This window comes from Arachis ipaensis, chromosome B8 (genome assembly GCF_059453495.1).
Source record: "Arachis ipaensis isolate K30076 ecotype BB chromosome B8, ASM5945349v1, whole genome shotgun sequence".
NCBI classification, from domain to species: domain Eukaryota; kingdom Viridiplantae; phylum Streptophyta; class Magnoliopsida; order Fabales; family Fabaceae; genus Arachis; species Arachis ipaensis.
In genome coordinates, this window is record NC_142443.1 from 22,150,001 (window position 1) to 22,160,778 (window position 10,778).

Sequence of the window (10,778 nt, forward strand, 5' to 3'; positions counted from 1 at the left end):
AAAAGAATAAAGGACAAATTTGTCCCTGATCTTTATTACTACGGACATTTTCGTTCCCGAAGAATGGAAAATACCTTAATGTCCCTGACCCCCCAGAAAACTGGACATTTTTACCCCTCCGTTAGAGTGTCTCCGTTTGCCCTGACGGAAAACGGTGACGTGGCTCCCGTGGCGCTGACCTGGCCGTTACGGGCTGCCACGTCGGATGGGCTTTCGAGAAGAGGACAAATTTGTCCCCAGAGTCCAAAACGCTGCCGTTTCTCCCCCACCTTTCGAAACTAACCTTAACTCACATACGCAATATCCATAACACCAAAACGATCAAAATCCCTCCCCATGTTTCTCCCTCCAAAAATTGCACTACGTGGAAGAGCAATCGGCGGGTGGTGAAGTAGCTGTCAGAGGCAAGAAAGAAGGTTGCTGTGGAGGTCAGAACTGCCGTCTTTCTGTCAAGGTAAGATCGCCTTCCTTACCCCTGAAGTTTCTGTAGTTCATGTTTGTACTAAGGGTGAAGTCATCATGTGTGCATGTTGACAGTGTGTGTAACAGTTGTGTAATGAGGGCTAAAAATGATTTTTAGAGCATGGTGTGTAGTAGTAGTAGGAGGTATTGTGTTAGGGCAACAGGGGGGTTCGTTAATAAATTTTGAATGTATCCTAGTACTGACACATAGTTGTTTCTTGGTCAATTTCAGATGGTGGATGTTTTTGTGGTGCCAGTTTTTCACCACGGAGGCAACTTCGTGAGAGGTAGCGATGGTGTCCTTGTTTATGAAAATGGTAAGGAAGAGAGGTTCCCGGAGATGGACTTGGATTTTGTGAACTTCGGGGACCTTGTAACCTTATTTAAGGGTTTGGGATACCAGTTATACAAGGCAATATACTGGTATAATCGAAGAAGTGGCTTTCTTGAGTCTGGGCTAAACGAGTTAACCGGGGACACAGGAATCAATGCAATGCGAGAGAACTTATTGAAGGACCAAAAGTCTCTTGAGTTCCACATTTACTTTGACCACCCCGTTGATGCTCCGGAGGTAGTAGATGATGCTGGCAAGCATGGTGATGATGAAGTGGATGTGGATGAAATTTTAGAGGAATTAAAGACATGCTCTTCATCGGATGATGGGTACGAGAGCACCGAAGATGTATTGTATAAACCTCCACCAGCTGGGTTTGAGAGTGATGGAAGTGATTCTGACAGTAATATCGGGATTATTGGTGGCAAGAGAAAAAGAGTAACGGAGCCCAGAAAGTAGGTGGTAACCCCCAAGAAGAAAGTCACAAAGAGACATGGGATGAAGGATAATTATAAGAAGGGTAAGGAGAAGGTGCAATATGGTGCGAGGGAGAATGTAAGTGGAGAAGACAGCGGTCAGGCTAAAACAGGGGCAGCTAGTGATAGTGGAATGGACTCAGCTGCTGGGTCGAATGATGGAGGAGGTGGTGGCAATAGGCCTGAAGTGGTGCCGGATAATGTAGGGAGATACTATGTAAGTGAAGTCCTGACAGAGCCTGAGGAAATCATGTTTGAGTACGAGTCCGAGGAATTACACACACCTATGGGATCAGAGGATGAAGGTGAAGGCCACAAATTTCCAGAGTTTGATGATGACTATGCTCATGGTCAGGGCAGATTTAAGTTAGGGATGAGGTTTGCAACTGTTGAACGGTTTAAAGATGTGGTGAAGGACTCATTCATTGCTGAGGGGAGGGAGGTTAAGTGGATCAAGAATGATAGGGAGAGAGTGAGAGTGGGCTGTAAGGATGAAGAGTGCAATTTCTTGGTTCATCTGTCTTACAACAAAACCCTGCAATGTTACCAAGTTAAGACGTACCAGCCAGAGCATAGTTGTGCAAGGAATTTAGGGAGCAACGCAGCTGACCAGCATTGGATCAGCAGGAAAATTGTGAAGCCGATGGCTACCCAACCACACATGACCACTAGGGAGGCAACTGAATTCCTAAAGGAGGAATTTTCATTAGCTCCCTATCCTAAGATGGTGTATAGAGCAGTAGTTGAGGCCAGGGATAAGATAATGGGAAACAAGAAGGAACAATACAAGAGGACAAGGGACTATTGTAAGCAGATTTTGAGTAGTAATCCAGGATTTACTACAAGGTTGGAACTTATGACAATTCCAGAAGCCCCGCCCGTTTTCGACAAGATATACATATGCTTAGATGCTTGTAAGCTAGGGTTCATGGAAGGCTGCAGGCCTTTGCTGCACCTGGATGGTTGCTTTCTCAAGACATACTACATGGGGTGGCTTCTAGCAGCAGTTGCCCAAGACGCAAACAACCAATTTTATGTTGTTGCATATGGGGTTGTCAGGGCTGAGACAAAGGATGCCTGGAAGTGGTTCCTGACTAATCTTCAGGCAGACATAGGAGACGATATAAACCACAGCTGGAACTTCATTTCAGACAATAGAAGGTATGATGCATTACTGGTTCATTATTGTACACTTAATATATTTGCTAAATTGTAAATGTTTGCTGCTCCCATTCAATGCAGGGTTTACTCCCTGCCTTAAAGGAGGTCATGCCACATGCCAGGCACAGGAACTACGTCATGCTCATGCACATGTGGAAGAACTTCATAAATAGGTTCAAGGATTTATACATAAGAGAGGTTGTCTGGGAGTGTGCCAGATGCACAACAGTTGCGAAATTCAAGGACTGTATGGAAAGGCTGAAGGCAGTGAATCAGGGGACTTGGGAGTACCTCTCCAAGTTTGAGCCAGAGACATGGGTCAAGGCATATTTCTCGCATGGGCCGAAGGTTGATAACCTCACTAACAACATGTGTGAGGTGTTCAACGCCAAAATTGTTAACTACCGCTGCAAGCCAATCCTCACTATGTGTGAAGAAATCAGGAGTTACTTGATGAGGAGGATGGTAAATCACAAGCGAGTATTGGAAAATCACCCTGGTAAACTAGCTCCAGTACAGCAAAAACGGATGGAAAGATTAGTTACTCTTAGCACAAAGTGGACAGCAGAGTGGGTTGGAGATAATGAAAGAAAAAGGTTTGAGGTGAGCCGTAAAGGAAGCAAGGTTGATGTGGACCTCATTAAATACACCTGCTCCTGCAATCAATGGCAACTTACTGGTAAACAACAAATCTACTTATAATGCATTGACTACATTGTTTACTGTTTGTTCACCTGTAATATAACTACTCTTTGCTATCCGATCAAATTGAATACATTTTTTGGTTAGGGATGCCATGCACACATGCACTTGCTGCTATTGTGAAGAGGCGTGACAAGGCAGAAGATTATGTGCACCCTTGGTTGTGTATGGAATCAATCAAGAGGACATATTCACACTGCATCAAGCCAGTCCCCAGTGCAGAATTCTAGCCCCGAACTGACTACTCATAACCAGAACTACCCATCATCAAGAGACCTATTGGCCAGCCAAAAGTTCACAACAGACAGAAAGATCCTACTGAGCCATTGATGCAAGGGAAAAAATTGAAGAAGTCATTCTCGGTAGCTTGCAATAAGTGTGGTGAAAAGGGGCACAACTACAAAACCTGCAAGGGAGCTCCATCAAACCCCAACTGGAAGCCGAAAACAAAGAAGCCTAAGAAGAAAGGAGGAAGCAGCTCTCAACAACTGGTTGTGCTTCCTTTGTCCCAGTCAGCTCCACCCCCAGGGGTAAGTTTGCATTGTGTATTTTTGGTTTGGATTATACACTCCTATAGAAATGCTTATTTAGAACAATAGTTTGTCAGGGACTGATCTGTCTTACTGCCATATAGTTTAGGGGTTAATGAGTATTAGTAACATATTCCTCAAGGATCAGTATGTCTTGATGTAGAAAAGTTAGGGGACTAATCTGTCTTATTATCATACTGATAGATCATGTTCATTAACTCTCCAGGATTCTTCAAGTAGCCAACCAAGCAACACAACACCCCTGCAACAAACAACTCCTGTAACTATTTAATTTGTTGTCTTCGTGATCAATTTGATATATGAGTTGTTTGAATCCCAGTTGATGTGCTTTATTTTTTCCCATGGGTTGTTCTCCTACTGCGTGCAGGTTATGAGTGCAGCCGCACCAAATCCTGCAAATGTTGCACCAGCTCCAACTATGGTTACTAGATCCACACTTGTGATAGCACCTCTGGGAGCAACAGTCACTCCATTTAGGCTACCAGCCCCAACTACAACCCCTCCAGGTAAAGCTCCAGGCAAGGCTCCATCGATGGTTAACAACACTTCTCGCCCGAAACCATCAAAATTCATACCAAAGCAGAAGATCTTCAGGCCATCGGCACCACTGGTTCAAGGACAGTCTAGCACACCGCAGGTTGCACCAGCTCAGGAAGTCTCCCAAAGAACAACACCAAGTGACCCAACATCTAGGGAATCAACATGAGTGAAGGCTAATGATATTATGCTTTTTTTGGTTTAGATGTGACCCAATGTAACTGATAACCACAAATTCTAGATACATTTTCCTTTTTTTGGTTTGGGTCTTTATTTTGGTTCAAACATTACTTGTGAAGTAAGGAGATGTTAATGGTAGCATGCCATACATGTGTACACATTTCCGCGAAACTAGTTTCCTTTTATTTTGATGTCAGTTTAGATGATGAATGTATAGTTTCACACTCTAAATATCAGTGGTTGAAACTTTGATTTCCTGTACTTTTGCCAACTTTCGTTTCATACATACATAATCACAAACATGACCCAAAGTGATACCAAATACACAAATAATTAATACATTTCATTTTCAACATTTCGCATGTCTTACATCATTTCTTACAACTAAATAAAGCAAATATCAGGACAACAAACATCACACATATGCTCCACCCAATTGGATTTTTTTGAACCTCTAACGCTTCTATCCTCTTCTCCAACAACATTATCCTGTTTTCCATTTCTTTGTTCCAGTGATGCTCTTCACCATGCAAAATTTGCTCCTACCCCAGGTACCTTGTAAAACCAACACCAAGACCAGCTATGTGCTCGTCTAGCCACAAAAACAACTTGCAACATGGTTGTCTTACCTACACAAAATCAATCCTCAAAGCTCAGAAAATCTGGAATTGAGGATAAACCCTAACACAAACGGAGTTACACATATTTCCTTTGCATACCTTATAAAAGGGACATCCCAGAAATAATCTGTTCGGATTGCTGGTCGTCCTCGACATGAACAGGATTGTGTTTTCTCCATAGAAGCACTTTGGTGACATGTCCTCTTTTCCATCATTTCCGTTTGGAAGTAGGCCTCTTCTCGAGCTTGACGACACTCCTTCGGATGCCATGGTCGGAATGCTCCCTTTCTTCCTTCACCTGCTTCGCCCTCAGACTGCATTTGAAGGATTAGGGCTCAAGGTTTTCATAGATTGGGGATGGGGGAGAAACGGCAGCGTTTTGGACTCTGGGGACAAATTTGTCCTCTTCTCGAAAGCCCATCTGACGTGGCAGCCCATAACGGCCAGGTCAGCGCCACGGGAGCCACGTTACCATTTTCCGTCAGGGCAAATGGAGACACTCTAATGGAGGGGTAAAAATGTCCATTTTTCTGGGGGTCAGGGACATTAAGGTATTTCCTAATCTTCGGGGACGAAAATGTCTGCGGTAATAAAGGTCAGGGACGGATTTGTCCTTTACTAAAAAAAACAGAATTGAAAATGACTAAAAGAAAGCAAGCCCGCTACGAACACAAGCCCTTTTGGCATACAAGTTCATACAAGTTGTCCCAAGTCCAACAAAAATAACCCTCACATTAACGTCACTCAATCGTTCAATAGCGCGCTATTATGAAAAACGCTTCTTCTTCTTCCTCGATCAAAATCCCAACCCTGGAGATTCAAACAACGCTCGAAATCTCTGAAAAACTGTCAAAATTATCGCGAAAACTCAAGAAAATCTATAAAAGAAGTTCAAAATCTTCATCAAGAAACACCGAAACAAAAGATGAAAGATTATTAAAGGTACTGTTCACTAATCGTCCAGTTTTTTCACTTTTCTCTTTCTAATTTCGATCGCGAAATACTAGATAGTCATATTTCTGTTTATTTAGTAGATTTATTATGCGTTCTTGCTTTAAAGTACATATCACTGTTCTCATCATACTGTTCAATCAGTGATAACTGTTTTACGTACTGTTTCACGTATAATTTAATGTATATTTTCATGTGTTTGAGTGATTTTAATGTGTTTTTGTACATGTTTGCATGTTTCGAACTGAGTTTGTCTATAGAAACTGAGTTTCTATAACTAGAAACTTTTGTTGTATTTCAAGTGAATTCGCGTGTAATTGGTGTTGTTGTCCTATCCTTGCTGCAACTAGAAACAGAATATTTTTCTTGTGCTTCTGATGTCATTTTATGCATGTTTGATTGAGTTGAATATTATTTTGAACTAATATTATTTCATGTAATCAAAAAATAATAGAGGTGTATATGGCTTGTATTTCAGTATATTTCAAGTGAATTTGCGTATAATTGGTGCTGATGTTGTCTTATCCTTGCTGTAACTAGAAACAGAATGTTGTTCTTGTGCTTCTGGTGTCATTTTATGCATGTTTGATTTAGTTAAATAGCATTTTGAACTCATATTATTTCATGTAATAAAAAACATAGAGGTGTATATGGCTCGTATTTCGGTGTATATCTGGTGAATTCGCGTGTAATTGGTGATGTTGTCCTATCTTTGCTGCAACTAGAAATAGATATTGCTCTTGTGCTTCTCATATCCTTTTATGCATATTTGATTGAGTTGAATATCATTTTGAACTCATATAATTTATGTAATAAAAAATAGAGGCGTATATGGCTCGTATTTCGGTATATATCTGGTGAATTAAGGTGCACCTGGTGCTGTTGTTATCTATTAACGTTATTTTTTATTCATTATAGAAAAAATGGCAAGCAAGAACCCTGCACTAAAACATAATGTAAACACATATATCTTAGACCAACTCGATTTTTCCTTGTATAAATATAGTTTATTTAGATGATTCTCGTTTGTTTACAGAAAACTCGCGAGTTGAGATGCTCTACAAGACTCCTTCATGATAAATCGAAAACATGAGTCATGAAAAGAAAGCCATTGTCCAAAAAATGGGATTTGCTAGTTTGATGCACATCCCTCCCATGAATGTGCCGCATAAGCTCTTGAAAGAGTTGGCATATTCCTTTGATCTAATAAAAAACATATTGGACACTCGATGCGGTGTATTGAACATCACCCAGAAAAATATAGGAGCTGCCCTTGACTTGAATGCATCCGGTAATCGATTACATAAACGGTTTATACTTGCATTTTTTATAATCTATTCTGTTAATTGTTTTGATGTATTTTTACATTATATCTGTGTTATTGAAATATTTTTGCTGCTTTTGTAGGGCCGTTCTTTGCAAGCAAAGTTAAATTCTGAGAGCTTGCTGAGGAGGACAAGGAAGTTTATAAAACCTTCCAAGGCAAAACTTTGAAGCAATTGACAGACTCGATGATGGAGATCAGTATTGACAGGAACGAAGATTGGCTTAAGTTCAAGAGGACATTCATCCTCTACATTTAAATGTCGTTCTTGTTGCTGACAACCATAAACAAGGTTTCTCTCGTTCACATACGCTGGTTTTTTGTGTGCACACCATACGTGAGTGGAATTAGGGTGATCATATCCTCAACTTCCTTATCAAGGGCATAAGTGAGCACATATTGAAAAAGAAAAAATTCGTTGATGGCTACTTCTATGCTCTCATGATTGTACACTTTCATGAATCCACACACAAAAACAAGCTGGTGGATACAATTTTTGGACCACCCTGGTTGTAACACTAGACTAAGGAGTTGCTGGTTCAGAGGATAGAAGCTGAGATTAAGGATCATATGGTAACTCAACAGAATTCTTTCTTTAATTTTGGTGTATTTGTTTTATATATCTGATATAAACTAATGTTTTACCTGTTTTAGGGCATCGTCAAGAGAGCATAGTTGAGAGACAAATTGACAAAAATGAAGAAGAAAGAAAAAAAAGGAGAAAAGAAAAACGATACAAAAGAAGAAGGACATTTCTTCAGAAAGTGATAATGGCACTGACTTTGAGTTCGATTCTGAACAAGACTCAGAGGAGGCACCAAAACAAGAAAACAACCAACAAGAAAGGCAAAAAAGTAAGTATTGTTTTTCGTTATATTTTGTTATTTTATTGTGTTTATTGCCTGATGATTGTTTACTGTCCAGGATGCAATCCAAAAAGAGCAAGCACATTGTTCAGGATTAATCCTCGAAAAACCAAACTGAATTTGATAATGAGTAAGATTCAGAAATTATTATTCGAATGCTATATTTTTTATTTTTATCAAAATTTTATTTATTAACAGAATGTTTCAATTTATTGTCAGAAGTGAAGAATTTGAGCAAATAACAAAAGGAAGATTGAAAAAAAAAAGTTCACAGTCCGGCAATAAAGTATGCATTGCTTTCGGAAGGTATTTTATCAATTTTGTTGTGTGTATTTTCTTGATGATTCCTTACTTTCCATGATGCAATCCAAAACAAGAAAGCACGTTATTGAGGATTCATCTTATGAAAAAGAAACTGAATCTGATCATGAGTAAGATATTGTAACACTATCTTTTCTTTTTCATCAAAATTTTATTTGTTAACATAATCTTTTGCATGTACTGTTAAAACTGAACAAATACAACAATTAAAAGGAGCAAAAAAGAAGAAAACAAATTATAAGGCTGCACAAAGGTATGTTTGCTTTTCAATATATTTTGGTAATTTTACTATGTTTTTGTTGCCTGATGATTGTTTGCTTTTCCAGAATGCAGGAAAAAACCCCAGATATACCAGAAGGTGGGTTTCACTCTACAGAAGCCCACCATGATTCTTTGCAAATGTAAAATTCAATATGTAAAATCCTTTCTTTGATAAAATTACCTAAATCCTGATGTAATTAATTACTCTAGTTTTACTGAATAATGTTTATTTTGTCCTTAAAATGCTGGATATGAACCTGGCAAGTGAAAATGATCATGTGTTTCAAACACAGACAGATCAGAGCAGTATAAATAAGCCAAGTGATAACATGTAAGTTTTGTTTCTCTTGTCATTTCCTTAATTCTTGTGTTACCATATTCTGCTTCTGATTCCATATATATATATATATAGAAAAAAAGCCCTTTAAAACTTTATTCAAGAAAAAAAAGGTAGAAAAAACTGCAACTATGTAGGTTCTCATGCAAAAGAAGTTGTGTTTTTCTTCAATGCTTGTGGTGTAGTTGTGATGTGATTTCGGTGTACTTCAGGTTCGCGAAACAGGAAGAATCATTCAAGGAACCAGCTTCTGTTCCAGGAAGTAATAATGAATGATAATTCTGAAGGACAAATCAGTGTTCTTCCGAAACAAACCCATTCTGAATCAGAACCACTGGACATGTGAGTTTTCCAACTCACTTTCAATGTTCTATTTCATTGAGTTAACCATTTACACTTGAATGTTTACGCCATATTAACCTTTTCATTTTTCTTTTCCTTAGAGTCCCACTTCAAGTATTTGTTCCTGCTTCAAGCCCTCCCCAAACTCAACAAACTGCTGCAACTTTACCTGGAGAGGGAGATATAGAAGAAGAAACTACTAATGCGTAGGTATTCTTGTTAATTAAGGTGCAGTTGATGTTGTTGTGCTCTTTTTGTTGTAACTAAGCAAAAGAATATTGATTTTGTTCATTTATTACTTCTGCTGTCATTTTGTGCTTATTTTATTGAGTTGCATATCTTTTTAAATTTTGGTTATTTGGTATGTATTTTTGTGTATTTCATGCGAATTGAGGTGCACTTGGTTTGAATGTATTAATTAAATTCTATTTCTGTAATCCTAAAGTTTCCCACAACATCAACAAGCTGTTGCACAACAAGAACCTCAACAACCACTTCAAAAACCTCAATAACCACCCCCTCAAAGAGTGACTGATGTAATAATGATGGTTGCCAATGTTGCCTTGAAAAATGACTTTCTTGCACCATCATTCAGCCTTGGATTCACTCAATCAAGTGAGGAGGCTACAGTTTCTAAAGAGGATGAAGCACAAGCTGTCAGGAGAAAATCTCAGGATAGCCCAATATTGGTGAAAGACTTGGAAGAATTGGTGAATGTCATAAATACTGGGGTTGCAGCAGCTTTAAATTTTGTTAGAGATAAAAGTCCCTCTCCAAAAAAAGTGCAGCCTACAATGAGCTTCCTCGACAAATTCAAAACTCCCATGAGGTAGAAGCAATATCAGATGAACTTAAGGAGAAATGCTTTTATTGGGTGACAAATATCAAGACTTATCAAGATGATAGCACCAATGAGTGGGAGACAATTTTTATATTGAAGCATGAAAAATAATTGGAAATAAGAAGAATGCACTTTGAATTCTTAAAAATTGAATCCGATGTCGAAAGTCTGGTAATCCTCTAATAACGTTAATGATTTTCTTATCAATCGATATGCCATATATGAATTAAATTTGGGTTTTTGTTTTCATAGGTTGTCTCGGAAATGTGCCAAATTCTCAACATCAGAAAAATTGAAAGATTTCAGAAACTCATACTGTCTGCCCCCTAATATTATTGTAAGTTGTAGTACATTAAAATTTTGGTGTATTTTTAAAATATATTGTTTGCTGTAACTAATTCTTTCGGTGTTATACAAATTTTGCAGAATTGTGCATTGTCGAGTCATGAGGGCAACTTCCTTCATCCAAAAACTAAGAAGCCCTTCCGAGTTGAAGACTATGAGGACCACCT

The 10,778-nt window shown here is 38.8% G+C and overlaps 1 protein-coding gene across 1 annotated transcript; it reads left to right on the forward strand.

Annotated features, from left to right (window-relative positions):
• The first annotated feature begins 1,294 nt into the window (after positions 1–1,294).
• On the forward strand, positions 1,295–3,365 carry LOC148547428 (uncharacterized). The gene is made up of 3 exons (XM_088495432.1): positions 1,295–2,449; positions 2,515–3,112; positions 3,223–3,365. Exons 1-3 carry the CDS (start codon positions 1,295–1,297, stop codon positions 3,363–3,365), a joined length of 1,896 nt encoding a protein of 631 aa, XP_088351558.1.
• Positions 3,366–10,778: the final 7,413 nt, after the last annotated feature.

Bases quoted from the DNA above. Each gene is read 5' to 3' on its own strand.
- LOC148547428 (XM_088495432.1), top strand. From the start codon at position 1,295: ATGAAGGATAATTATAAGAAGGGTAAGGAGAAGGTGCAATATGGTGCG. The intron at 2,450-2,514 runs GTTCATTATTGT...CATTCAATGCAG, and splicing joins GAAGGTATGATGCATTACTG to GGTTTACTCCCTGCCTTAAA. The intron at 3,113-3,222 runs GTAAACAACAAA...TTTTTTGGTTAG, and splicing joins CAATCAATGGCAACTTACTG to GGATGCCATGCACACATGCA.